Genomic DNA, 23,996 nt, shown 5'->3' with positions numbered 1-23,996 from the left:
GTGACTTTGGGTTTGTTTTTTGTTTTTTTTTTTTTTGTTTTTTTTTTAATAATTCAAATGTTTTATTTATACAGATACCGAATAAAACAAACTCGAGGCCTCCCTGGCTGGCAGGCAGCTGGGGCAAGGAGGTGGGAGGGACTGGAGACCTGCACCCCAACCAACCCCCAATAAATGGGGATGGGGGCTCTCCCTGCTCCTGGCTGGCACAGAAATGGGGTACAAAAGCAGCAGAAATGGGGTATAAAAGCAGCAGAAATGGGGTACAAAAGCAGCTGCCTGGCTGTCAGGAATGTAGCCCTGAGGAGTGGCAGTGCCACAGCAGGATGGGGATGTGTCCCCTGCTGTCCCCAAGCCCTTCAGTTCTCACTAGACTCCTGGTTCTCCTGGTTCTGCTCCATCTCAGCTCTGCAGCAAACAGACACTGGCTGGACACAGCCTCGGGGGCTGAGCAGGTGGGGAGGAGCCCCCCAGCCCCAGGGACCCCCAGCCCCGGTACCTGCGGATCCTGCGCTGGCCCTCGGCGCGCACGTAGGGCGGCAGCGTGTCAAGGGGACCCTGCACGAGAGGGCTGTGAGCCTGGGGACCCCCACCAGCCCCGAGGCCCACCCTCTGCACCCCAAAATCTCACCAGCTCCTTGAAGGTGAGGCGGCAGCTGTAGCACAGCAGGGGGATGTAGGCGGCTTTGCTCTCTACCCTGTGGGACAGGGATGGGGACAGGGACACTCAGCGGTGCCACCTTGGTGGCCTGGGGGCAGCTGTGGGATCCTGGAATGCCCCCAGCCCACGTGCTCACCCTGGTGCTGGTTCCTCCCAGATCAGCGTGGGCTCCAGAGCCAGCTCCTCCTCTGTAAGAGCCAGGGGGTCACCGAGGGGTGCATGGCTGCTCCCCAAATCCCCCCAGAGCCCTCCCCACTCACCCCCAATGGTGTCCAGGCCACCGAGGGGTGCATGGCTGCTCCCCAAATCCCCCCAGAGCCCTCCCCACTCACCCCCAATGGGGTCCAAGCCACTGAGGGGTGCCGGGCTGCTCCCCAAATCCCCCCAGAGCCCTCCCCACTCACCCCCAATGGTGTCCAGGCCGCAGAGGCAGAGGAGGCAGCGCTGGGTCTCACTGCTGGCCTTGGCTGGCTCCGGGCTCAGCTTCTCTCCAGTCCTGCGGCCAAAATGAGGGTTGTGGGTAGACCCCAATCCCTCCACACCCCCAGTTTCCCCCCATGGACCCTCCATACCTGTACACGGTGCTGATGGTGGAGGGGAACTCCTCCTGCAGCCCCAGCAGGAAGCGCTCGACCAGTTGGTGGATGCTGAGCTTCTCGCGGCGCTGAGGGAACAGCAGGGAGGGCAGGGCAGCACTGAGGGTCCTGTCCCTGCCCTGGGGACACCCAGCGTGGGCTCCCCACCACGGGACACCCCTACCTTGGTGAAGAGGGGTGGCACAGCGACGGTGGGGATGCTGAAGAAGCGGTTGTAGAAGGCGATCTCCTTGGCCGTGTAGTCCCGCATGGGTCTCACCACCATCACGTCACCGTGGCGCTGGTCCGTGAAACCCTGTGGGTGCAGGGCTGCCAGGGGACTGTGCCACCACCAAGCCACGTCCCCCATGGCATCGTGTCAGCCCTGGGGTGCGGGTGGCTGTCCCCAGCTCACCGTGTCCACGGCGAGGTAGGCGCCGCGCCCCAGCGAGAGGTTGGTGAGGAGCTTGATGGCCACGCGTGTGAGGCTCTCGCCCATCATCACCTTGGCATAGCCCTTGTCCCGGGCTGTCTGCACGATCAGGTGGGTCCTGGGCACGAGGGGACAGCGGGTCAGAGCCACCCCGTGCCCAGCTGGCAGCGGTGCCAGGCAGGGTCAGTCCCTCACCGCAGCATCTCCAGCAGCTCCTCCCGCGCCGTCGCTGTTGTCGCGGCCTCGAAGCTGCGGAGCAGCTCCTGGGTTTGGGCAGCGTCTGGCAGGCAGGGGGTGGCTCCTGCTGGCCTGTCCGGGGTGCTGTGAGCAGGCAGGGAGGTGCCACTGTCCCCATCCTGCCGCTGCTGCTGGATGAAGCTGTCCACAGCCTCCTTGTAGGACGGGCCGGACGGGCCGGTGCGCTCCGGCCCCGGCTGTAGGATGGATGGGGGCAGCTCCAGCGCCTGTGGGGCAGAGAGGGATATGGGGCAAGCTGTCCAGATGTCCCCCCTCACCTCAGCAGCTGTCCCATGTCACCCCAATACCTCCTCCAGGTGGACCAGGTGGTAGGGGAAGCCGGTGGCCTGCAGCAGGGTCTCCATCTGGGCCAGGGTCTGCTGCCGCTGCTCCGGGCTCTGCCTGCGCACGGCTCCCTCTGCAAGGTGGGCACACTGCCAGGGCTGCTGCCACACCGCCACATCCCTGCGACAGGGTGGCAGCTCCACAGCCCTGGCACAGTGCAGGGAACAGTGTGCTGGGAGTTGGTAACGGGGCAGGGAGCAGGGAGTGGGGCTGGGAATGTGCAAGGGATGGGCAGCAGGACTGGGAATGGGGCATGGAATGGGCAGTGGGGCAGGAAATGGGGCAGGAACGGGTATGGGGCCAGGATGGGCAGGGAACAGGCACCGGGGCTGGGAATGGGGCAGGGAACAGGGAACGAGGCTGGAATGAGGAGTGAGGCAGGGAAGAGGCAGCAGGAGCAGGAAATGGGGTTGGATTGGGCAGCTGGACAGGAGTAAGGAATGGGGTTGGAATGGACAGCTGGACACAGAGCAGGGGATAGGGTTGGAATGGACAGCTGGATGTGGAGCAGGGATTGGAGAGCTGGATGTAGAGCAGGGATGGGGTTGGAATGGGCAGCTGGACAGGGGCTCCCTCACCCTCAACGTAGACAAGTCCGGGGATGAAGCGGAGCCTCTTGGCCGCCTCCCGGCTGAGCCCCTGCAGAAGAGTGGGGTGAGCTGTGGGGTGAGGGGGGACGAGCCGTGCACCCCTCCGAGTCCCCACTCACCTCCTGCACCTGCCTGACCATGGCACTGGAGGCCGGGCCCCCCGAGACTGCCAGCAGCACCTGTGGGGACAGCAGGGACAGTCACCAGTCCTGGGGCCACCCCTGGGTCCCCTCCGTGGGTCCCCCTGCCCGTCAGTACCTTCTCTCCCGGGAAGATGACGCGGTTCTTGCCCAGCATGGCACGGAACTTGTGCACAAAGTACTCACGGAAGCAGCCACTGGGGGACACGGGGACATGGGGACTCCTGAGCCACAGCTGGGCCCACACCCCCAGACCCCACGTCCCCAAAGTCCCATTGATGTCCCCCAGACCAGTGTCCCAAAGATCCAATGATCCCCATGAGCTACGTTCCCCAAACGTTCCTGTCCCCCCTCCCATGCATCCTCAACACTCAACGTCCCCAAGCCTTGATGTTGTTTGGCCCTGCTGTCCCAGACACCCAATGTCCCCAAACCCTGAAGTCCCAGAGATCTAATGTCCCCAACATCCCAATGCTCCAGACACAACGTCCCTGAGAACAAATGTCCCCAATCCCTGATGTCCCCAAGACACAAGTTCCCAAGCCTCCATCCTCTGGAGACTCAAAGACCCCAGTTTCTGATGTCCCCAATTTCTGATGTCCCCAAGCCCCAGTGTCCCCCAGCCCCATTGTCCCCAAGTCCCAATGTCCCCAAGCCCCAATGTCCCAAATTTCTGCTGTCCCCAGCCCCGCCGTCCCCGGTCCCTCACCGGCAGAACGGGTCCCCGACGCGGATGACGAGCGCGGCCGTGCTCTGCCGGCACTTCATGCACGTTCGGGGCTGGCTGCGGGGACACGGCTGGTCACCGGGGACACCGGCACCGACTCCCGGGAGCGGTCCCGGTCCCCGGGCGGCACCGGGATGTTACCGGGGGAAGCACCGAGAGATATCGGGGGTACACCGGGAGCGGGGGATCGAGGATGGCAATGGGGAGCACTGCAGGGATACCGGGGATGTTACCGGGGTTAACACCAGAGGCGGCCCCGGGGGATTCCAGCGAGACACCGGGGACAGTACCGGGCGGACACCGGGGCGGTACCGGGGGGTGCTGGCGGGCACATCAGGGATGTACCGGGGATGCCCGGGGGAACACCGGGGAGTACCGGGAGCGGCCCCGCGGGTCCATCCGAGGCCGGACCGGACTCACACCTGTCTGCCGGTGCGCGGCGGCGCCGCGGCGGTTCCGCGTCCGCCCCGCAGCCGCCACCGCCACCCTCCACGTCGCACATGGCGGCGCCACTTGGTCCCGGTGTATCCCGGTTGGTCCCGGTAGGTCCCGGTGAGTCCCGGCGGGTCCTGCTCGGCCCGGGCTCCGCTCGGCCTGGTTCGGCTCCGCTCGGTCTCTTTCGGCTCTCACTCGGCTCCGCTTGGCTCCGCTCGGTCCCGTTCGGCTCCGCTCGGCCTCGTTCGGCTCTTCTCGCCTCGCACTCGGCTCGTCTCGGTCCCGCCGTGTCCCGGCGCGCTCCCGTCGCCCGGCGGTGACGCGTTGGCGCCGCTCGGTGACGCGGTGCCCGCCCCGCCGGCCGCCGCCGCCGCCATGTTCCGGAGCCTGCTGGTGGCGGCGGCGCAGCGGCCGCAGGGCCCGGCCGGGCCCCCCCGCGCCGCCCCCGGGCCCGGCGCCGCGGCCGAGGCGCTGGAGGCGCAGTTCAGCTGCCCCATCTGCCTCGAGGTTTTCCACCGCGCCGTCGGCATCGCGGGCTGCGGCCACACGTGAGACACTCGGGGCCCGGGCGGGGGCGGCGGGGACCCCCGGGGACCCTCGGGCTGAGGCGGCCCCGGCGACGGGCGGGACGCGGGGCTGGGCGCTGTGCCGGCCCTGGGATCATCCTCCCGGTGACCGCAGCCGGCACCGGGACCCCCGGGCCACACCGGGGATGGTTCGGTACCGGGGCCCTCAGCCCATCCCACAGCGGAATCCCCATCGCTCCCCTTCCCCTCCCTCAGCTCCCGGGTCTCGCTGCTGTCCCCAGGCCCTCCATGTCTGCCCAGCATTTCGGGGGCATTTGGGGTTCCTGGTGAGCAGGAGGGACCAGGAATGCCGGGATAATGGGATTTTGGGGACGGGATTCCCTTGCTCCTGGGGCTGTAAGGAGCTTGGAATGAGCTCCTGCCTGGCCTGGATACCCAGCACGGGCTTGGGCTCCTTTCAGATCCAGCCTTGGAGCAGGGGAATTGTCTGAGCCTGCAGGAGCTCCCTGGGGACTCCCCTGCTCCCAGTTATCCCAGTTCTCCCAGTAGGGTTGCTGATCCCTGTGGTGCCCTGAGAGACTGCCCAGAGCAGAGTTAAAGAAATAAAATAGGGATTTGTTAAAAGGCCTTCAAAGGATGCACCTTGGGCAGTACAAGAGCCCGGGATGGACTCTGAGCCACAGGTTTTCACATTTTTATAAGATTTGGTCCATTTCCACATTGGGGTTAATTGTCTAGTCACAGCTCCAGGTGATGCACTCCCATCCTCACAGTTTGCTCTGCTCAATTCCCTGCTGTTTGCACTTTTTGGGCCTTTTTGTTGTTTGCACTTTTTGGGCCTGAAGTTGCAGCGGTGTCCTTGGTTCTGGGGGTGGAAAGGATCGTTCTGTGTGACTGAGGAGAGGAAAAGGATTGTTCTGTGTGCCTGAGCTGTGAGGAGAGCTGCTGACACTGCGTATGGAGTTCAGAGTTATGTACCAATGCAGTGCAGAACCTGAAAATACAAAACCTAAAAATGCTCAAAAGCTAGACCCCGTCAGCTGGGTTTTGGGGTGTGCCGGGCAGCGGGGTGCCCTGCTGGGGTGCTGCTGTGCCTGGGCTGCTCAGGGCCCCCCTGTGCCCGCAGGTTCTGTGGGGAATGCCTGCAGCCCTGCCTGCAGGTGCCCTCCCCGCTGTGCCCGCTCTGCCGAGTGCCGTTCGACCCCAAGAAGGTGGAGAAGGCTTCCAGCGTGGAGAAACAGCTCTCGTCCTACAAGGCTCCCTGCAGAGGCTGCAGCAAGAAGGTAAAGCTGTGAGGCTGCTTGTCCCCATTGTCCCCATCCTCCTTGGAATGTGTCCAGACAAGGAAACAGAGCTGGGGGAGGCTCAGGGGGCACCTTGTGGCTCTGCACAGAGGGGACAGACGGGGAGGGTCAGGCTCTGCCCCCAGGGAATGGGGACAGAACCTCTGGGGGTCCCTGCAGCCCCAAATCTCCATTCTGCAGGGTGGGTGCACGTCACTGTTAGGCTGGACATGACATACACACGTGATCAGGGTCCAAGAAAAAAAAAAAGTTTTTTATTCTGTGTGTTCTCCAGCTTATAAACTCCTAACAAAGTGTGATTTTAAGTCATTAACTATGTCACAATAGCTTATTATATTCATTGGTCCAAAGCAATTAACGTCAATGTAATTGGCAAAAGTTTTACAGAAATTTAATAAGGCATGTATACACATCTACTTATGCACACAGTCTAGCTTACAAAGATTTTCATGTGTCTTTTCTAATCTGTTTCCATGCTGACGGCCTTGTCTCCTTCCCTGCTATGGATGCACTCCAAAACCATCAATTGTTATTTCTGCTATTAACCCAGCTTGGCTTGCAGGCCAGCTGTCCAGCCCCTCCACGGGTGCAGCGTTCCCAGTGCTGTGTGTGGTGGAGCAGAGGTCGCTGCCAGCCCAGCTGCTGTCCTGGCTCCTGGCAGGTGCTCCTGCAGCTCCAGGAGTGCTCCTTGTCCCCCTGCTGCAGGTGACCCTGGCCAAGATGCGCTCGCACGTCTCGTCCTGCGCCAAGGTGCAGGAGCAGATGGCCAACTGCCCCAAGTTTGTTCCAGTGGTCCCCACGTCCCAGCCTATTCCCAGGTATGCCTGAAACGTGGCCCTCCTTGCGTGCCCCAGAATCCAGGTGTGTGTTGTGCCTGTCCTGGGAGGGGAGCAGCACCTCTTCCCTCCTGGTGCTGTGTGACCGTGTGCACAGGGGGCTTGGGTTGAGGGAAGAGATGAGAATGTTGACTTTATGTTTGGAAGGCTTGATTTATTATTTTTTTATATATATTACATTTAAAGTATACTAAAAGAATAGAAGAAAAGGTTTCATCTCAGAAAGCTAGCTAAGCTAAGAATAGAAAGGAATGAAAACAAAGATTTGTGGCTCGGGCTGAGAGTCTGAGCTGGCTGAGCTGTGATTGGTTATTAATTATAAATATTCAAGATAAGCCAATGAAAGATCTACCTGTTACATTCCACAGCAGCAGATAACCATTGCTTACAGTTTGTTCTTGAAGCCTCTCAGCTTCTCAAAAATAAAAAATCCTAAAGAAAGGATTTTCATGAAAAGATGTCTGCGACAGCGCTGCTGCTCTGGGTTTTGGGGTGTGGGGTGGGATGAGGGATCCACCCAAGCAGGGAGGTGAGCTGGGCTGGCTCCTGCTGTCACAGAGCTGTGTGTGTGTCAGTGTGGAAGGAGGCAGTGCAGCCTTCCCTCGATCTGAGCCCATCCTTGCTCTCTCTCTGTTGCAGCAACATTCCCAACCGCTCCACGTTCGTGTGTCCGTACTGCGGGGCAAGGAACCTGGACCAGCAGGAGCTGGTGAAGCACTGCATGGAGAACCACAGGAATGACCCCAACAAAGTGGTGAGTGCTGCTGGGGGTGTGGGACAGCTCTGGGAGCCAGCCACAACCCTGCAGCATCCCAGGATGTTTGTGCAGGCACAGCTGTGTTCCAGATGGTTTAAATCCCTTTGGGAGATGGGGATCTGTCTCTGCTTTGTTGGAGGCTCCCTGGAATGAGCTGCCTCCCTTCCCCTGTTCCTGCAAACCAGGTGGTGCTGCATTTCCTCTCCCTGTTCCATCTGGGATGACCAGGGTGGGGAACCTGGGGTCTTCAGCACAGGAAGGACCTGGAGCTGATGGATATCACCAGGGTGATCAGAGGGGTGGAGCAGCTCTGCCATGAGGAGAGGCTGAGAAAATTGGGATTATTCAGCTTGGAAAAGAGAAGCCTCAGGGAGACCTAACTGTGGCCTTCCAGGATCTTCAGGAAGGGTGGAGAGAGGCTGTTGACAGGGGCCTGGAGTGACAGGACAAGGGGGAATGGATCCAAACTGCCAGAGAGTTGGTTTGGGTTGGATATCAGGGAGAAATCCTTCGCTGTGAGGGTGGGCAGGCCCTGGCACAGGTGCCCAGAGCAGCTGTGGCTGCCCCTGGATCCCTGGCAGTGCCCAAGGCCAGGCTGGACGGGGCTTGAAGCCTGTCAGAGGAGGGGCACCCAGCACTCACCTCTCTGGGTGCCTGTGCAGGTGCCACCATCCCGTGTCCCTGTCCCCACAGGTGTGCCCGGTGTGCTCGGCCATGCCCTGGGGGGATCCCAGCTACAAGAGTGCCAACTTCCTGCAGCACCTGCTGCACAGGCACAAGTTCTCCTACGACACCTTCGTGGTGAGTCTGACCCTGAGCCAGAAAAGGGGAAAAAAGGGGATCCCCCTGCCCATGTTCTGTGCCAGGAGGTGAAACCAGCCCTTCATGTCCCACCCATGAGACCCCCACACACACCAGGGTCTCCTCACTCACCAGGAGGAGAGGGGGTTGTTCCTGCACTCCACAATTTGGGTTTTTCCATGGAACTCTTCCCCTGAGGTTTATAACACAAAGCTCCTTTTCTGGGAGGTTTTGGGAGCAGCCCTGCCCCAGGGTTTGGGGTTGTGGTTGCTGCCTGTGGGGGGTCCCTGACCCCTCCTGTGTGGGGGGCAGCAGTGATGGCTCAGCCTTGGCCCCAGGGGAGGCTCTGTTCCCATCCTGCTTTCATTGGAGAGATGTCAGGAAAAAGAACCTCCAGGCATTTTCAGAGGAATATCCCAACCCAGAGCTCTGCAAAAACCCCTGGCCTCGCTGGAAGGCTTCAGCCTTTGGCCTCAGCTTGTGAGGGCAGGTTCCATCCCTCCTGGCAGGGCTGGGATCCTGGGCAGGAGAGGGGTGGTGTGGGCACAGAGAGCACGGGTGGCACTCCTGGGATCCGTGTGCCAGGGGAATTCAGGCTCCATGGCACAGGAGCAGGCAGGGCACCGTGGGCACAGCGTGCCCTGGCCGTGCCAGCTCTCTGAGCTGCCCTGTTTGCTTTTCAGGATTACAACATCGACGAGGAGGCAGCGTTGCAGGCAGCCCTGGCTCTGTCCCTCTCTGAGAACTGAGGCTGATCCCTCTCCCTGCCCTGGCTCCTTCTGGACACTCCAGGAACCCTCTCTGTTCCCACTGCAATTCCCACCTTGTTGAAGAAGGTGGAGCCTCTCCAGCTGTCCCAGTGAGTGAGCAGAGAGCTGTGGAGCGGGGCTGGGATCACTCCTTGGATTGTGTTTAATATCCCTGTTGGGAGCTTAGCCCTGTGTCCAGCTCTATTTATTGCTAGATGCTTTTTGGCACACTGGTCCCTGCTCTCTGGTGCAGCAGAACAGGTACTGGAACTGATGGATTGGATGCCTAACACCCTCCCTTGGGACTGCAATCAGCCACATCCTCTCAAAAAGGAGGAAGGCAGCACAGAGCTTCTTTTTTTAAACTCTCCAAGGATTTTTCTAGAGATGTCAGGCTGTCCTGACCCCCCTGCTGGAGGCTGCAGCTGCCTCCTTCAGCTGAATCCCAGGATGGGACTGAGGAGTGGTTCAGAGGAGGCCTGGAGGAGGCATCCAGGGAATCCTCCCCTTCCTCGTTTTGTACCGGCTCTTGGGACACCAAATCCTTGCCTTTTTCTACACAAAGCAGTGAAGCCTTTTCCACGTTTTCTAGAGCGGGCTCAGAAGCTGCTCCCCTTCACTCTGCAATATCTGCCACCCAGGACAAGAGTATTTTTATGGAACATTATCAAGAAAGTTTATTTTTTACACAGATAACCCAAGCAAACGAGCACGTGGATTGAGAATGGGGCAGGAGCTGGATCCTGGAGCAGGTCAGACTCTGAGGTAGGGGGAGGTGCAGGGATCTTTCTGGAACATCCCTGCATATTTCTGGGAGATCCCTGGATATTTCTGGGCCTTTCCCTTCCCTCAGCAGAATCCTCTGCCTGTGAGGGAGCAGGCAGGATGCTTGGGTTGGATGCCCATGGAATGGCTGTCCCTGCAGGATCCCAGCTCCGAGCTGCTGATCCCCCCAGAAATCAGGGACTGCATTTCCCTGTGGGAATCCCTCCCTGGGAGTGGGGCACTGTTCATCCAAGGTGCTCCATCCATCCACAGCGTCCTGGAGCCCCCTGCCCCTCAGCCCTGCTGCTGCTGCTGCTGCTGGGCTTGGCTCTGGAGGGCTGGCAGGGAGATGGCACCAGCCACGGGGTGGTTCCTGAGAGCCTTCCTGCAGGGAAGGGCTGGGAGAGGCCCCCTCTGCTCGAGGAATTCCTGAGCTTTATCCAAAACCTGGCTCCAGCTCTGCTCTAGCAATACTGCCTTGGGGTTTGTTCTGGTTTTCATAGTGCTGGATGATTTTGGGACCTGCAGCCCTGTGAGGAGCCCTGAGCTCCCCTGGCAGGGCAGGGAAAGGGATGGGACCTTCTCTGAGCTGCCCAGCAGTGCTGGGGGATGTTCCTGTGGGATGGAGAGCACTGCAATCTTCCTTCCAGGAGGGACCCAGGAGCGTTTCCCTGTGCTGTGCTCAGCTCTCGTGGAGCAGCCTCCATGAGAGATCCAGCTCTGTTAACCTCGGGCTCCTTCCCTCTCTCCTCCTTTTCCTCCTCCTTTTTGCCCCACAGAGACAGAGCAGGGGCAGCAAGAGCTGCTTTTGTAAAGCACTTTAAGGCCCTGGGTGTGAGGGGCCACACCAGGCTGTGCCAGGGGTCCCCTCTGTGCCAGGGGTCCATGGATACCCCACTGGCCGTGCCCACCAGTGCATCACCCGCCACTTTTTTGCATAATTAGAACTTTTAACGAGCCGTCCTGTTTTTTGAAAAGGAATTAACTCGATGACGTATTTGTAGCAAACCATTTTTCTCAATAAAGGCAGTTTCATCCACGCGTGGCCTCTGTGGGGGGGAGCACTGGAGGGATACTGGGAACACTGGGATACTGGGGCACTGGGATGCCGGGGCACTGGGATACAGTGGCCCTGAAGGCTGTGGGGGCACTCAGAGTGTCCTGGGGACATTCGGATCCATGGATCCCCGGACACTTGCAGGGATCCGGTGCTTTTATACCGGGGATATTTGGATATTTGGGGTGTGAAGGTGACAGGGAGTGCGGGAGCACTGGAGGTGTACTGGGAGCACTGGGGCGGTGCTGGGGCAGTGGGGTGCTGGGCGCTGAGCGGTGCGGGGAGCGCTGGGAACGGAACCGGGAACGGAACCGGGAACGGAACCGGGAGAACCGGGAAGGTACCGGGAGCATCTGCGCATGCGCAGGTCTTGCCCAATTCAAAAATGGCGCCCCGCAGGCCCCGCCCAGAGCGCTCAGGGGGCGGGGCCGCCCGTGGTCTGATCGCTGCCATTGGCTGTTGGGAACCGGGCGCTGCGGTCTCCACCAATAGCGAGGCGGGACCGGCCGCAGCCCACAGTTACGTGCGTGGCGCGGGGGCGGGGCCTGAGTGCGGCCGGCAGCGATGGCGGCGGAGCGAGCGCTGGCGATGGCGACCTGCACGGCCCCGGTGAACATCGCCGTGATCAAGTACTGTGAGTGCCGGGATACGGCCGGGGCGGGCACGGGGACACGGGCTCCTGGCTGGGCTGGGTGTGCCGTGTCCGGTCGGACCGGGCCGGGCTGGGCTGCGCTGTGTCCCTGCTGGCCGTGCTGTTCCGTGCCATTCCAAGCCGTGCCAAGCTCTGCTATGCCATGCTCTGCTTTGTGTCCCTCAGTGCCATTCGGAACTGCTCCATGCCGCTCCTAGCCATGCCATGCCATGCCATTCCTGGCTGTGCCGTGCCATGCTTTGCTGGTCCATCAGTGCCTTCAAACTTTGATGCCATTCCTACCCATCCCATGCCATTCCAAGCCGTGCCATGCCGTGCTCTCTTGCAGGGGGCAAGCGAGACACCGACCTCATCCTGCCCATCAACTCCTCCCTGAGCGTGACGCTGCACCAGGACCAGGTGGGTCAGCATGAGGACCATGAGCAGGTTTAGGATCAGGATCAGGACCAGGTTTAGGACCAGGACCGGGTTTAGGACCAGCCCCCAGGGGTGCTGACCCCCCCTCCCTCTCTCCCCACAGCTCAAGACCACCACGACGGCGGCCGCCAGCCGGGATTTCACGGAGGACCGGCTGTGGCTCAATGGGAAGGAGGCGGACGTGGGGCACCCGCGGGTGCAGGCCTGTCTGCGCGAGGGTGAGTGTCCCCTGCTGGGGCTGTCCCTGCTGTCCCCTCTGTCCCTTACCCCAGTGTCCCTGCTGTCCCTGTCCCCCTGTCCCCGCTGACCCCCCTGTCCCGCTGTCCCCGCAGTGCGGCGCCTGGCCCGGAAGCGCCGCGGGGGCGGTGAGGACGCGGCCGCTCTCAGCCTGTCCTACAAGATCCACATCGCCTCCGAGAACAACTTCCCCACAGCCGCGGGGCTGGCCTCGTCTGCCGCCGGCTACGCCTGCCTGGGTGCGTGTGGGGCTGTCCCCTCGGGGCTGCCAGGGCTGCCAGGGGTGCCAGGGCTGTCCCTGTCCCGCAGTGTCAGCGCTGGCCCGGCTCTATGGGCAGCAGGAGGGGTGACAGGGCTGTCCCTGTGCCTGTCCCCGCAGTGTCAGCGCTGGTCTGACTCTGTGGTGGCAGCAGGAGGGGTGACAGGGCTGTCCCTGTGCCTGTCCCCGCAGTGTCAGCGCTGGCCCAGCTCTATGGGCAGCAGGAGCGGTGACAGGGCTGTCCCTGTGCCTGTCCCCGCAGTGTCAGCGCTGGCCCGGCTCTATGGGCAGCAGGAGGGGTGCCAGGGCTGTCCCTGTGCCTGTCCTCGCAGTGTCAGCGCTGGTCTGACTCTATGGTGGCAGCAGGAGGGGTGACAGGGCTGTCCCTGTGCCTGTCCCCGCAGTGTCGGCGCTGGCCCGGCTCTATGGGCTGGAGGAGGAGCTGTCCGAGGTGGCGCGGCGGGGCTCGGGCAGCGCCTGTCGCAGCATGTTCGGTGGCTTCGTGCAGTGGCAGCGCGGGGAGCGCCCCGATGGCACCGACAGCCTGGCCCTGCAGGTGGCCCCCGAGACGCACTGGCCGGAGCTGCGCGTCCTCGTCCTGGTGGTGAGGGGCTGGCAGGGATTTGGGTGGGATTTGGGACACGGGGGGTCAGGAGGGGCCGTGTCCCAGCGTCTGTGTCCCCACAGGTCAGTGGGGAGAAGAAGCCGGTGGGCAGCACGGCGGGCATGCAGACCAGTGTGGAGACCAGTCCCCTGCTGAAGGTAGGGTGACACGGGACTCGTCCTGCCCGGGCAGGGACAGGATCCCCTTTCCCTTGGAATGGGGCTGGACAGTGTGCAGTGGCACCCAGAGGGGCATGGTGCTGTGGGTGTCACCAAACTGCGGGGACAGTGACCTTCCTCCTGTGGGTATCCCCAGATTGGGGGGTGACCACAACCCACCTGCTGTGGTGGTCACCAAATTTGGGTAACCATGACCCTCCTGCTATGGATGTCACTAAACTGGGGTGGCCACAACCTGCCTGCTGTGGTTGTCACTGATGCGGGGTGACCATGACCCTCCTGCCGTGGGTGTCACTGGGCTGATGGTGACCCCCCTGCTGTGGTCGTCACTGATTTGAGGTGACCATGACCCACCTGCCGTGGGTGTCACTGGGCTGATGGTGACCCTGCTGTGGTTGTCACTGATTTGAGGTGACCATGACCCTCCTGCCGTGGGTGTCACCGGGCTGATGGTGACCCTGCTGTGGCAGCACCGGGCAGAGGTGGTGGTCCCCGAGCGCCTTGCCCAGATGATGCAGCACATCCGTGACCGTGACTTCGAGGGCTTTGGCCAGCTGGCCATGAGGGACAGCAACCAGTTCCACGCCACCTGCCTGGACACCTTCCCGCCCATCTTCTACCTGACGGACGTGTCGCGCCACATCATCGCACTGGCGCACCGCTACAACGCCCACCACGGCCACACCAAGGTACCCGCGGGGCCCCCAGGGCTGCCATGGCACTGTGGCACTCACTGGGTCCCCACATCCGTCCCCATGTCCCCACGATGCCACCACAGGTCGCCTACTCCTTCGACGCCGGCCCCAACGCCATCATCTTCGCGCTGGCCGACACCGTGGCAGAGTTTGTGGAGGTGGTGAGGCGCAGCTTCCCCCCCGCCACCAACGGGGACCAGTAAGGGAAGCCCTGCTTACTGGGGAGGGTGGGAGTGCTGGGGACACTGGGGACACGGGGACTGAGCGCTGTCTGTGTCACAGGTTTGTGCGGGGGCTGCCGGTGGGCTCGGCCGTGCTGCCGCCGGAGCTGGAGGCTGCCGTGCTCAGCGAGCCCGTGCCCGGGGCTGTCCAGTACATCCTGCACACCAAGGTGAGCTGGGGTGGGGGACACGGCCTGGGGAGGGGGGGCTCTGACCCCATCCCTGCCCCCGAGGGGGTGTGGGACCCCACTGCTGTGCCCCGGGGTGTACGGGATCCCATTCCTGTCCCAATTCCTAGGGGAATGTGTGGGACCCCATCCCTCTTCCCATCCCCAGGGTGGGGTGTGGGGCCCTGTCCCCATCCCTAGGGGTGTCCAGGACCCCATCCCTGTCCCCATCCCCAGGGCTGTGTGTGGGACCCCATCCTTGCCCCAATTCCCAGGGGTGTCCAGGATCCCATCCCTGTCCTCAGTCCCAGGTGGGTGTGTAAGGCCCTGTCCCCATCCCCAGGGCTTTGCATGGGCCCCCATCCCTGTCCCCATGCCCAGGTGGGTGTGCAGGACCCCATTTCTCGACACATTCCCTTCTGGGGTCCGTGGGGCCCAGAGCTGCCCCCCACCCACAGTGGGAGCTCCTTGGTGTCCCTGACCTGTGTTCTGTCCCACAGCCTGGCCCTGGTCCCCAGCTCGTGGATGACCCCAGCCAGCACCTGCTGGGCCCGGATGGGCTGCCCCGGAGCCGTGCCTGACCCTGGTGACATTCTGGGACAGCCAGGGGGACTCTGCCACTGCCACCAGCGGGCCTCGGGACCCTGAGCCAGCCCTGCTGCAGAGCTGTCCCCAGCCCTGGGGCAGGATGTCAACCCGGGGCTGGTTTTTAATCTTTTGTAAGGAAATAGAGGGTTCCCGTCTCCAGTGCTGTTTTGGGGTGTCGCGTTCTGTGTGTGGGGCTGGGGGAGGAACAGAGGATGGGGACAGTCCGTGGGGCTGTCCCTGCCCCTCCGCGCCATCCGTGTCACCGCCGTGTCCCCGGTGTGGCGCCGGGCCGGTGCCGTGTCCCCTCGGGGGCGTGGCCTGTTCCAAAGGGGCGTGGTTAACACAAATGGGTGTGGCATTCTGAAAAGGGTGTGGTCAATACGAATGGGGCGTGGCCTGTGCGGGTAGCGCCGCACCCGCCTTCCGGGTCGGGACCGTCCGAGCGGAGCCGAACCGGGACGGGCCGGGCCCACCGGGAGCAGCCGAGCTCCAGCGGGCCGATCCCAGCAGAGCGGGCCGAGCCGAACCCGAGCGAGCAGAGCCGAACCGAACCGGGCCGGGAGCGGCTGAACCCGCTCGGAGCGAGCCGAGCGGAACCGAGAGCGGCCGAAGGCGCTCGGGAGTAGCCGGGAGCAGCCGAACCCGTTCGGCCCGAGCCGGGCGGAGCCGGGAGCAGCCGAACCCGTTCGGAGCGAGCCGAGCGGAGCAGCCGAACCCGCTCGGGCCGGTTCCGTCGGGCCATGGGGCAGATCGAGTGGGCCATGTGGGCGAACGAGCAGGCGCTGGCCGCCGGGCTCAGTGAGTGTGAGGGGGTTTGGGGGGTTTGGGGCGCTCCGGGAAGTCCCCGGGCTCTGAAGGAGTGAGCGCCCCGCGGGCTGGGGATGCCGAGCCCCGGGAACGGGCTGGGATGGGATTTGGGGGGGTCCCGGTCCCACCGGGCTGAGGGTGAGGGCGGGGGACGGCCGGGAAGTCCCGGCCCGGCGGGGCTGGAGGCTCCGCTTCCTCCTTTTCTCTTCCTCCTCTGCCCTCTCTTCTTCGGTTCCGTTCTCTCCTCCTCCGCTCTGCTCTTGCTCCGGCCGCGAGGCCAAAAACCTCCCCCGAGGCCAAAAACCTCCCCAGGGCCCCGGAGCTCCCCAGCCCGGGGGTCCCGCACCAGCATCGCCCCCGCGTCCGCTCCGGGAGCGCTCGGGGCCGGGGACCCCCAGGGCCGTAACCCCGGGCTGGGGGTCCCGTGTGTCCCCAGGACCGTGACCCGGAGTTTGGGAGGGCATATCCTGATCTCGGGGCTGTAACTGGGGATTTGGGAGCTGCATCCCAGGTTTGGGAGTTTATATCCCAGGTTTGGGAGTTTGTATCCCGGTTTGGGGGGGTTTTATCCCGGTTTGGGGGGGTTTTATCCCGGTTTGGGGGGGTTTTATCCCGGTTTGGGGGTTTTATCCCGGTTTGGGGGTTTGTATCCTGGTTTGGAGGGTTGTATCCCGGGCTGGGGAGATTGTATCCAGGTTTGGGGGCTGTATGCCGGGTTGGGGTGGGTATCCCTGTTTGGGATGGGTATCCCTGTTTGGGCTCGGTATCCCATTTTGGGGTCGCTATCCTGGTTTAGGGGATGATATCCCTGTTTGGGGTCGGTATCCCTGTTTGGGGTGGGTATCCCCTTATGTGCTCGGTATCCCGGATTGGGCTCGGTATCCCGGTTTGGGGTCGCTATCCCGGTTTAGGGGATGATATCCCGGTTTGGGCTCGGTATCCCTGTTTGGGGTCGGTATCCCAGTTTGGGGTGGGATACGCTATCCCGGTTTAGGGGATGATATCCCGGGTTGGGGTGGGTATCCCGGGTTGGGGTGGGTATCCCCGTTTGGGCTCGGTATCCCTGTTTGGGGTCGGTATCCCGGTTTGGGGGTCGCTATCCTGGCTTAGGGGATGGTATCCCCCTTTGGGGTGTGTATCCCCGTTTGGGCTCGGTATCCCTGTTTGGGGTCGCTATCCCTGTTTGGGGTCGCTATCCCGGCCCGCTGTGACCGCTCCGTCCCCTCCGTTCCCGCAGTCCTGCTGACGGGCGGCATCGTGGCCGTGGCGGGGCAGTTCAAGGGCTGGTACTTCGCGGCGTACTCCATGTATCCTTCCCGACAGCATTCCCGGGGCTGGGCTGCGGGAAAACCCCGTCCCGAAGGGGTGGGAGGCATGACCGGGCATGGGACACATCCTCATCTCTCCGCTGTGCGTTCCCTGCCCCACGCAGCCCTTTTGGGGTGTCCTTGGGGCCATTCCCATCCCATCCCGCCTTTCCTTGATGCCCCGGCAGCGCTGCCGGCGTCCTGGTGTGCCTGCTCGAGTATCCCAGGAGCAAACGGAAAAAGGGCTCCACCATGGAGAGGTGGTGAGTGCTGGGTCCCCCCACCCTGCAGCCATGGGGGTCCCTGGGGGCTGGCTGTCCCCCGAGGGTGGGGACACCCCCCGTGACCCCCCTGCCGTCACCCTGCAGTGGCCAGAAGTACCTGACAGCCGTGGTGAAGCTGCTGGGGCCCCTCACCAGGAATTATTACATCCGAGCCATCCTCCACGCTGCGTGAGTGGGGTGCAGGGTTGAGAATGGGGGCTGAGCCCCCCCAGCTCCCTCTGAACCCCAAATCTCTGTCACAGCCTGGCTGTCCCTGCTGGATTCCTCCTCTCCACCATCCTGGGCACTGTCTGCCTGGGCATTGCCAGCGGCATCTACCTGCTGGTGAGAGCACAGGGGTTTTGGGGGGCTGGGAGAGGGAGGCCACCCCTAAACCCACGCACCGGTGTTTGCATGGGAATTCCAGCAGCATTCCCAGGTGGGGCTGCAGGAACAGCCTGTCCCAAACGGGGTGGGCAGGGGTCGTGTCACATCCTCCCCTCCGGTCCCACTGTGCTTTCCCTGCCCCTTTTTGGGCTGGGGGTTGATCCTTGGCCCTGCTGTGACCCCGCAGGCCGCGGTGCGAGGGGAGGAGTGGAGACCCATCGAGCAGAAGCCCCGGGAGAGGCCCCAAGGGGGGGGCACCATGAAGGCGCCCCCCAGCAACCCCCCGCCCCGGCCGCCCCCCGACGCCCGCAGGAAGCAGCCGGAGCTGGGGGGGCAGGTGAACCCCATCCCCGTGGAGGTGGAGTAATGGGGATCCCCTGCCCTGCTCTGCTCCTGCTCCCCAGCTGCTCCTGGATCCGCTGCAGCCATCCGCTGGGCTCCTGGGGTCCCCAAAACCCCGGGGCTGGGAGCCCCCAGCTCCTGGGATCATCAGTTCCCATGGGCTCCCCAAGGGATCCCCAAAACCCCAGTGATGCTCTGGGGTCCCCAGCTCTCCTGGAGATCCCCAAATCCCCAGCAATGCTCAGCTCTTTGTAGGATTTCCATCCTCTGGGGATCCCCAAATCCTCTAAGATGCTCAGCTCCTCTAAGATGCTCAGCTTGTAGGATCTCCATCTCCCTGTAGGATCTCCGTCTCCTGGGGATCCCCAAATCTCCAGCAATGCTCAGCTCCTTGTAGGATCTCCATTTCTCTGTAGGATCTCGTGGGGATCCCCAAATCCCCTAAGATGCTCAGCTCCTCTAAGATGCTCAGCTGCTTGTAGGATCTCCCTCTCCCTCTAAGATCTCCATCCTCTGGAGATCCCCAAATCCCCTAAGATGCTCAGCTCCCAATTTCCCAGGGATGTGATGCTCCCTGTGGGGTTCCCAGTCCTCGGAGGCTTCCCAGCTTCTGGAGATTCCCAAATCCCTGGGCCTGCTCAGCTCCCTGTGGGGTCTCCAGCTCCCAGGCACTCCCCAGCTCCTGGGCTCCCCAAATCCCAAGAACGTTCAGCTTCCAGTGGGGTCTGCAGCCCCCAAGGCCTTCCCCGCTCCTAAGGATCCCCCAAATCCCTGGGCATTCTCAGCTCCCTGTGTCTCCTTCTTCCAGGGGCTCCTCAGCTCCTAGGAAACCCCAAATCCCTGGGCATTCTCAGCTCCCTGAGGGTCCCAGCTCTCCAGGCACCCCCAGTTCCCTGGGGGATCCCCAGATCCCTGTGGAAGTGCAGCTCTCAGGGAGAATCCCCAGCTCCCAGGGGGATCAGGCAGCTCTGCTCCTGCTCTCCCTGCTTTTTGTCATTTTTGTCATTTCTGCAGTTGCTGTTGCAATAAAAAGTGGGAAAGGCCCTGGCTGCCCCTGCCTCCTGCTGCAGGGGAGTCCCCCCAGCCCTGCCCCGCTCCTGGGCACAGGACTGGGGAGGTGTTTTGGGCACAAACGGTGCAGTTACGGGCAAATCCAGGATGTGGATGTGCAGAGTATGGCCAGGGCAGGGCCCCCTCCCAAAATCCTTGTGGAGCCCACAGTGGGGTGGGAGTGGGAGGGACTGGGAGGGCCCCACCCTGGAGCTGCACAGGGGTCCCACAGGAGCCCCCAAAACCTGGGGCACCCCCAGCAGGGAGTGTGGGGAGCATTTCCCTGCCCATCCCACTGGTGGCTGCTGCAAGTGTGACGTGGGTGCCAAATCCTTGATCCCACTGGGATCAGCAGCTGCTCCAGGCCCCCTCTGCCCCCTCCCCACACAGACCCTGCCCCTCGGGGGCTGCAGGTGGCCCAGGGTCCCCCAGGTGCTGCCAGCACAGCTGGGGTGGCCCTGGCAGGTGGCACCAGGCCCGTGGGACGCGGTGCCCGGGGGCAGAGCCGTGGGAAAGGTGTGGGTGTCGGGGTGCCAGGGCTGGGTCCCCCCCAGGCTGGGGGTGTGGGGCACCCTGTGCCCTCCCTGTCACCTCCCAGTTCATCCTGCCCTGCTGCTTTGGTGCTCTGCCCGCCGTGCAGGGGCTGAGGCTGTCCCACGATGTCCCTTTGTCCCTCTGTCCCTGTGCCCCAATTCCCCACATCCCAATGCCCTGGCTGGGAACAGAGCAAGGACCTTACCAGGAGTTGTTGGCTTTTATTTGCAGCATTAAATAGCACTAGGAAGGAGACAATAAATACATTTTTGGGGGAATAAATAACCAGTGAGTGCAGCACTCACAGGGTCTGGCCGTGGGGCAGTGCTGGCCCTGGAGGCACAGCCGTGGCCGGCGGGGGTCAGCAATAAATAACAGAGGGTACAAAACCCCCCTGGCAGCAAAACTTATAAATAACTGATAAATAACCAGGGAGGGGCCACCCTGGCGGGGTCGGGTGCTCTAAAACAAGCACGGGTGGGGTGACACTGTCACCAGGGTGACATGGTCAGGGGGGTGGCACGGTCCCGGGGGTGGCATGGTCATGGAGGTGACACGGTCCCGGGGGTGACAGGGTCACAGGGGTGACACGGCCATGGGGGTGACACGGCCATGGGGGTGACACGGTCCCGGGGGTGACACGGTCCCGGGGGTGACGCGGTCCCGGGGGTGGCACGGTCCCGGGGGTGACGCGGCGTGGGCTCAGTGCGCCGTGCGGGGCAGGACGCAGGTGCAGCCCACGGGCACTCGGATGTAATCCACCTCCAGCGCCACCAGCCCCAGCCCCGCGGGCCGCGGGCACGGCTTGCGCCGCAGCACCAGCATGGTCTGCTGGATGGTCACCGAGTTGAGCGCCGTGGTCTCCCGGCCGGTTTTCACGTCCACGCAGCCGCTGCACAGGCACTCGGCGAAGGCCAGCTTGCGCGGATAGCGGTTCTCGTCCTCGTCGATGCTGCGGGGACACGGCGACGCTTTCACTCGTGCCGGCAGCTCTAACCGGCCAGGAAGGGGATACCCGGCGGGTGTCGGGGAGCGGGGCACTCACCGGTATCGCCAGGGCGAGATGGAGCGCTCGTGGGGCTCGCTGCGGAGCCCGGTGCGCAGCGACAGCGCGGGACAGGCGGGCGGGCGCTGCCGCCGCCGCCGCCGGGCCCCGGCCGCCTCCAGGCGCTCCAGCTGCGGCACCAGCTGCACCGACAGGTGCCGGTCCCAGCGCAGGCTGCGGCCCAGCAGCTGCGCCGGAGCCTCGTCCCCCAGCTCGGCCCCGCTGAAGCAGCGCACGGCGGAGTGAGCGGAGCCGGCCCCGGCGCGCCGCAGCGCCCGGCACTGCCCCAGCGCCGCCAGCACGGCCAGGACACACAGCCAGCCCTGCGGGGACAGCACAGGGTCAGGGACACACAGGGACACACGGCCAGGACAGACAGACAGCCCTGCGGGGGCAGCACAGCGTCAGGGACACACGGCCAGGACAGACAGACAGCCCTGCGGGGACAGCACAGGGTCAGGGACACACGGCCAGGACACACAGCCAGCCCTGCGGGGACAGCACAGCGTCAGGGACACACGGCCAGGACAGACAGCCAGCCCTGCGGGGACAGCACAGGGTCAGGGACACACAGGGACACACGGCCAGGACAGACAGACAGCCCTGCGGGGACAGCACAGCGTCAGGGACACACGGCCAGGACAGACAGCCAGCCCTGCGGGGACAGCACAGGGTCAGGGACACACAGGGACAGGGACACACGGACAGAGTGACAGGGACACCCAAAGGGACAGCCACACACACCAGGGGACTCAGAGACACCCAAAGGGACGGGCACACAAGCCAAAATGACAGGGACATTCAAACAGACCGGGCAGGGACCAGCAGAGCCCTCCCCAAAATGTGAGTGCGCAGCCCCGGGGCCTGGGCAGGTGTGTGCCCATGTATTGATCTGTTATCTATCCGTTATCTATCCATAATCCATTCCTTATCTATCTATTTCCTGTCCATTATATATTTATCTATTCCCACACGTCTCTCTATCCGTATAATCTCTATATCTATAGATGTCTCCATATCTCTATGTCTACAGAGCATCTGTACATTTTTATCTGTACATAGATATCTCTAGAGCATCTCTGTATCTCTATCTCGATATTTCTGTTTCTATCTCTGTCTTTATCTATATCTGTATCTCTGTCTATATCAGTATATCAGTATATCTATAGCTATATATCTATATGTCAATATAGCTAGCTATTTCTATCTATAGCTATCTATATCTATATATCAATATATCAATATATCAATATAGCTGTGTATATATTTCTATTTCTATCTGTATCGATCTATATCTATCTATATTTATATATATATATATACAAGATCTATATATTTATATATATATGTATCCCATCCCTAAAAACTTAGCACACCCACGTGCATACATGCTTGGATACACTCAATATCCACACTCACACACTGCACATGCACACACACACATATATATAAATATGTATTTTATATAAATATAGAAAAAGAAAGAGAGATAAAAATAGAAAACTATAAATACATACGCACAAAAATATATTAATTTTTTATATATTTCTATTAAAATACATCTATTTTATATATATAAAAAGATATATATATAATAGATATAATTTTTATATCTATAGAATAAATATATCATATAAATATATAAGAGAAATATAAACAAAAATATAAAACTATGCACACACAAAATATATGTTTATATATAAAAATATATATTAAAAGATATATAACATTTTTATATTTATAGAAAAATATTTTATGTAAGTATATAAAATAAAGAAAAAAACCACAACTATAAATACACACGCAAATGTATCTATAAAAATGTATATTTCTATAAAATATATTAAAGTATATGTATAGTAAAAATATTTGATATATATATAAAAGATACACATAATTTTTGAGATATATTTATAGAAAAGTAAGTAAATATATATTTTATATAAATATATAAAAATAAATAAAAATAAAACCTAAATTATAAGTGCACATACACAAATATATATAAAACGTATATATATTTATAGAAAAACATAAAAATATATTTAGATATATAAAAATATAAAAAGATATATATTAAATTTTTATTTAAAGGCCAAGGGAAGGTGTTTACAGGCAGAGGGTGAGCACACACCTATAGACCCCCAGCCTAATGTGTCCTACATAATGTATAATATATGTAATGTATCATGGTAAAGTAAATATAATATACACAACGTCTCATATGGTTTATGTCTCATAAAATCTACATAGTATATACATAATATACATGAACTATAATATATATGCTTAAATATACAATATACAATATACAATATACAATATACAATATACAATATACTATACATTATATACTATATACTATATACTATATACTATATATTATATATTATATATTATATATTATATATTATATATTATATATTATATATTATATATTATATATTATATATTATATATTATATATTATATAATATAAAAATATAATATAACATAATATATAATATATACTAACATAAACATACTGTCTCGCACATGGATATATTCATATATTAAAAATCTTATGTATTATAAATTATATATGTATACGTGTATAGATATTAATATAAAGCAGAATATACATTATACATATATGTTATATATGTGTATATTTTTATATTTATTTATATATTTTTAATTTATATATTTTCATATGTACGTATATATCAGTATACAAATAAATTTATATATATACATATATATATACATATATTTTATATTATTTATTTTTATTTATTTATATACTTTTATATTCATATACACATGTATATATGGTTATATATTGGTTTATATTTATTTCTATATTTTATATTTATGTAAAAATATATGTCTATATTTATATACATGTATATATGTTTATATATAGGTTTATATTTATTTCTATGTTTTATATTTATGTAAAAATATATGTCTATATTTACATACATACATCTAGCATAGTCTGCACACCCTGCCCCTACAGGAGTAGGAAATATCTGTGCACACACCTGCAGCTAATCCTGTGCGCTCACACCCACACAGACACAGAAATCACCTGTTTGTGTGTGTGAATGAAATATTAAATCAAGGATAAACAACCCCTCAAATGAAAATAAATAATGGAAAAAAAATAATAGATTTAAATAAATTAGAAACAAACATAATAGCAGGATATAAATTTATATACTTAAAAACTTTTAAATGTAAGTATATAAAATAAAAATAAGTATAAATAAGTAGATAAATAAATAAATAAATAAGGGAATAGGTAATATAAAGAAAAGG

At 58.8% G+C, this 23,996-nt stretch overlaps 5 protein-coding genes across 5 annotated transcripts; 3 read left to right on the top strand and 2 right to left on the bottom strand.

Annotated features, from left to right (window-relative positions):
* Nucleotides 1–82: 82 nt before the first annotated feature.
* CTU2 (cytosolic thiouridylase subunit 2) lies at nucleotides 83–4,385 on the bottom strand. The gene is made up of 15 exons (XM_058034023.1): nucleotides 4,131–4,385; nucleotides 3,691–3,765; nucleotides 3,100–3,178; nucleotides 2,961–3,020; nucleotides 2,830–2,890; nucleotides 2,215–2,324; nucleotides 1,865–2,133; nucleotides 1,652–1,787; nucleotides 1,421–1,552; nucleotides 1,234–1,325; nucleotides 1,066–1,157; nucleotides 798–849; nucleotides 632–698; nucleotides 500–558; nucleotides 83–408 (listed from the first exon to the last, which is right to left on the bottom strand). Exons 1-15 carry the CDS (start codon nucleotides 4,208–4,210, stop codon nucleotides 360–362), a joined length of 1,413 nt encoding a protein of 470 aa, XP_057890006.1. The 5' UTR covers nucleotides 4,211–4,385; the 3' UTR covers nucleotides 83–359.
* Nucleotides 4,386–4,518: 133 nt separating this feature from the next.
* On the top strand, nucleotides 4,519–10,912 carry RNF166 (ring finger protein 166). The gene is made up of 6 exons (XM_058034026.1): nucleotides 4,519–4,691; nucleotides 5,797–5,953; nucleotides 6,680–6,792; nucleotides 7,450–7,564; nucleotides 8,261–8,368; nucleotides 9,052–10,912. Exons 1-6 carry the CDS (start codon nucleotides 4,519–4,521, stop codon nucleotides 9,115–9,117), a joined length of 732 nt encoding a protein of 243 aa, XP_057890009.1. The 3' UTR covers nucleotides 9,118–10,912.
* A 582-nt stretch (nucleotides 10,913–11,494) lies between these two features.
* Nucleotides 11,495–14,958, top strand: MVD (mevalonate diphosphate decarboxylase). The gene is made up of 10 exons (XM_058034024.1): nucleotides 11,495–11,573; nucleotides 11,920–11,990; nucleotides 12,112–12,226; nucleotides 12,341–12,484; nucleotides 12,909–13,108; nucleotides 13,192–13,266; nucleotides 13,758–13,976; nucleotides 14,066–14,181; nucleotides 14,265–14,373; nucleotides 14,871–14,958. Exons 1-10 carry the CDS (start codon nucleotides 11,504–11,506, stop codon nucleotides 14,949–14,951), a joined length of 1,200 nt encoding a protein of 399 aa, XP_057890007.1. The 5' UTR covers nucleotides 11,495–11,503; the 3' UTR covers nucleotides 14,952–14,958.
* A 716-nt stretch (nucleotides 14,959–15,674) lies between these two features.
* Nucleotides 15,675–19,095, top strand: LOC131089336 (cytochrome b-245 light chain). The gene is made up of 6 exons (XM_058034028.1): nucleotides 15,675–15,756; nucleotides 17,003–17,072; nucleotides 17,261–17,335; nucleotides 17,441–17,524; nucleotides 17,599–17,680; nucleotides 17,910–19,095. The coding sequence occupies exons 1-6, from the start codon at nucleotides 15,699–15,701 to the stop codon at nucleotides 18,087–18,089; spliced, it is 549 nt and encodes a 182-aa protein (XP_057890011.1). The 5' UTR covers nucleotides 15,675–15,698; the 3' UTR covers nucleotides 18,090–19,095.
* Nucleotides 19,096–20,350: 1,255 nt separating this feature from the next.
* Nucleotides 20,351–21,710, bottom strand: IL17C (interleukin 17C). The gene is made up of 3 exons (XM_058033979.1): nucleotides 21,666–21,710; nucleotides 20,694–21,016; nucleotides 20,351–20,600 (listed from the first exon to the last, which is right to left on the bottom strand). Exons 1-3 carry the CDS (start codon nucleotides 21,708–21,710, stop codon nucleotides 20,351–20,353), a joined length of 618 nt encoding a protein of 205 aa, XP_057889962.1.
* Between the last annotated feature and the right edge of the window lie 2,286 nt (nucleotides 21,711–23,996).

Source organism: Melospiza georgiana, chromosome 14, assembly GCF_028018845.1.
Source record: "Melospiza georgiana isolate bMelGeo1 chromosome 14, bMelGeo1.pri, whole genome shotgun sequence".
Classification (NCBI taxonomy): Eukaryota; Metazoa; Chordata; class Aves; order Passeriformes; family Passerellidae; genus Melospiza; species Melospiza georgiana.
Note: the sequence above shows the minus strand (reverse complement) of the source record. Positions and strands in the feature narration are given on the sequence as shown.

Coding starts and splice junctions, on each gene's coding strand:
- CTU2 (XM_058034023.1), bottom strand. CDS start 4,210: ATGTGCGACGTGGAGGGTGGCGGTGGCGGCTGCGGGGCGGACGCGGAA. Junction 2,325..2,829: donor CGGACTTGTCTACGTTGAGG/GTGAGGGAGCCC, acceptor CCCACCTTGCAG/AGGGAGCCGTGCGCAGGCAG. Junction 2,134..2,214: donor ACCTGGTCCACCTGGAGGAG/GTATTGGGGTGA, acceptor TCTGCCCCACAG/GCGCTGGAGCTGCCCCCATC.
- RNF166 (XM_058034026.1), top strand. CDS start 4,519: ATGTTCCGGAGCCTGCTGGTGGCGGCGGCGCAGCGGCCGCAGGGCCCG. Junction 6,793..7,449: donor ACGTCCCAGCCTATTCCCAG/GTATGCCTGAAA, acceptor TCTCTGTTGCAG/CAACATTCCCAACCGCTCCA. Junction 8,369..9,051: donor TCTCCTACGACACCTTCGTG/GTGAGTCTGACC, acceptor TTTGCTTTTCAG/GATTACAACATCGACGAGGA.
- MVD (XM_058034024.1), top strand. CDS start 11,504: ATGGCGGCGGAGCGAGCGCTGGCGATGGCGACCTGCACGGCCCCGGTG. Junction 11,574..11,919: donor CATCGCCGTGATCAAGTACT/GTGAGTGCCGGG, acceptor GCTCTCTTGCAG/GGGGCAAGCGAGACACCGAC. Junction 13,109..13,191: donor TGCGCGTCCTCGTCCTGGTG/GTGAGGGGCTGG, acceptor GTGTCCCCACAG/GTCAGTGGGGAGAAGAAGCC.
- LOC131089336 (XM_058034028.1), top strand. CDS start 15,699: ATGGGGCAGATCGAGTGGGCCATGTGGGCGAACGAGCAGGCGCTGGCC. Junction 17,336..17,440: donor GGCTCCACCATGGAGAGGTG/GTGAGTGCTGGG, acceptor GTCACCCTGCAG/TGGCCAGAAGTACCTGACAG. Junction 17,525..17,598: donor CGAGCCATCCTCCACGCTGC/GTGAGTGGGGTG, acceptor TCTCTGTCACAG/CCTGGCTGTCCCTGCTGGAT.
- IL17C (XM_058033979.1), bottom strand. CDS start 21,710: ATGGAGACATCTATAGATATAGAGATTATACGGATAGAGAGACGT. Junction 21,017..21,665: donor TTATACGGATAGAGAGACGT/GTGGGAATAGAT, acceptor CTGTCCCCGCAG/GGCTGGCTGTGTGTCCTGGC. Junction 20,601..20,693: donor ATCTCGCCCTGGCGATACCG/GTGAGTGCCCCG, acceptor GTGTCCCCGCAG/CATCGACGAGGACGAGAACC.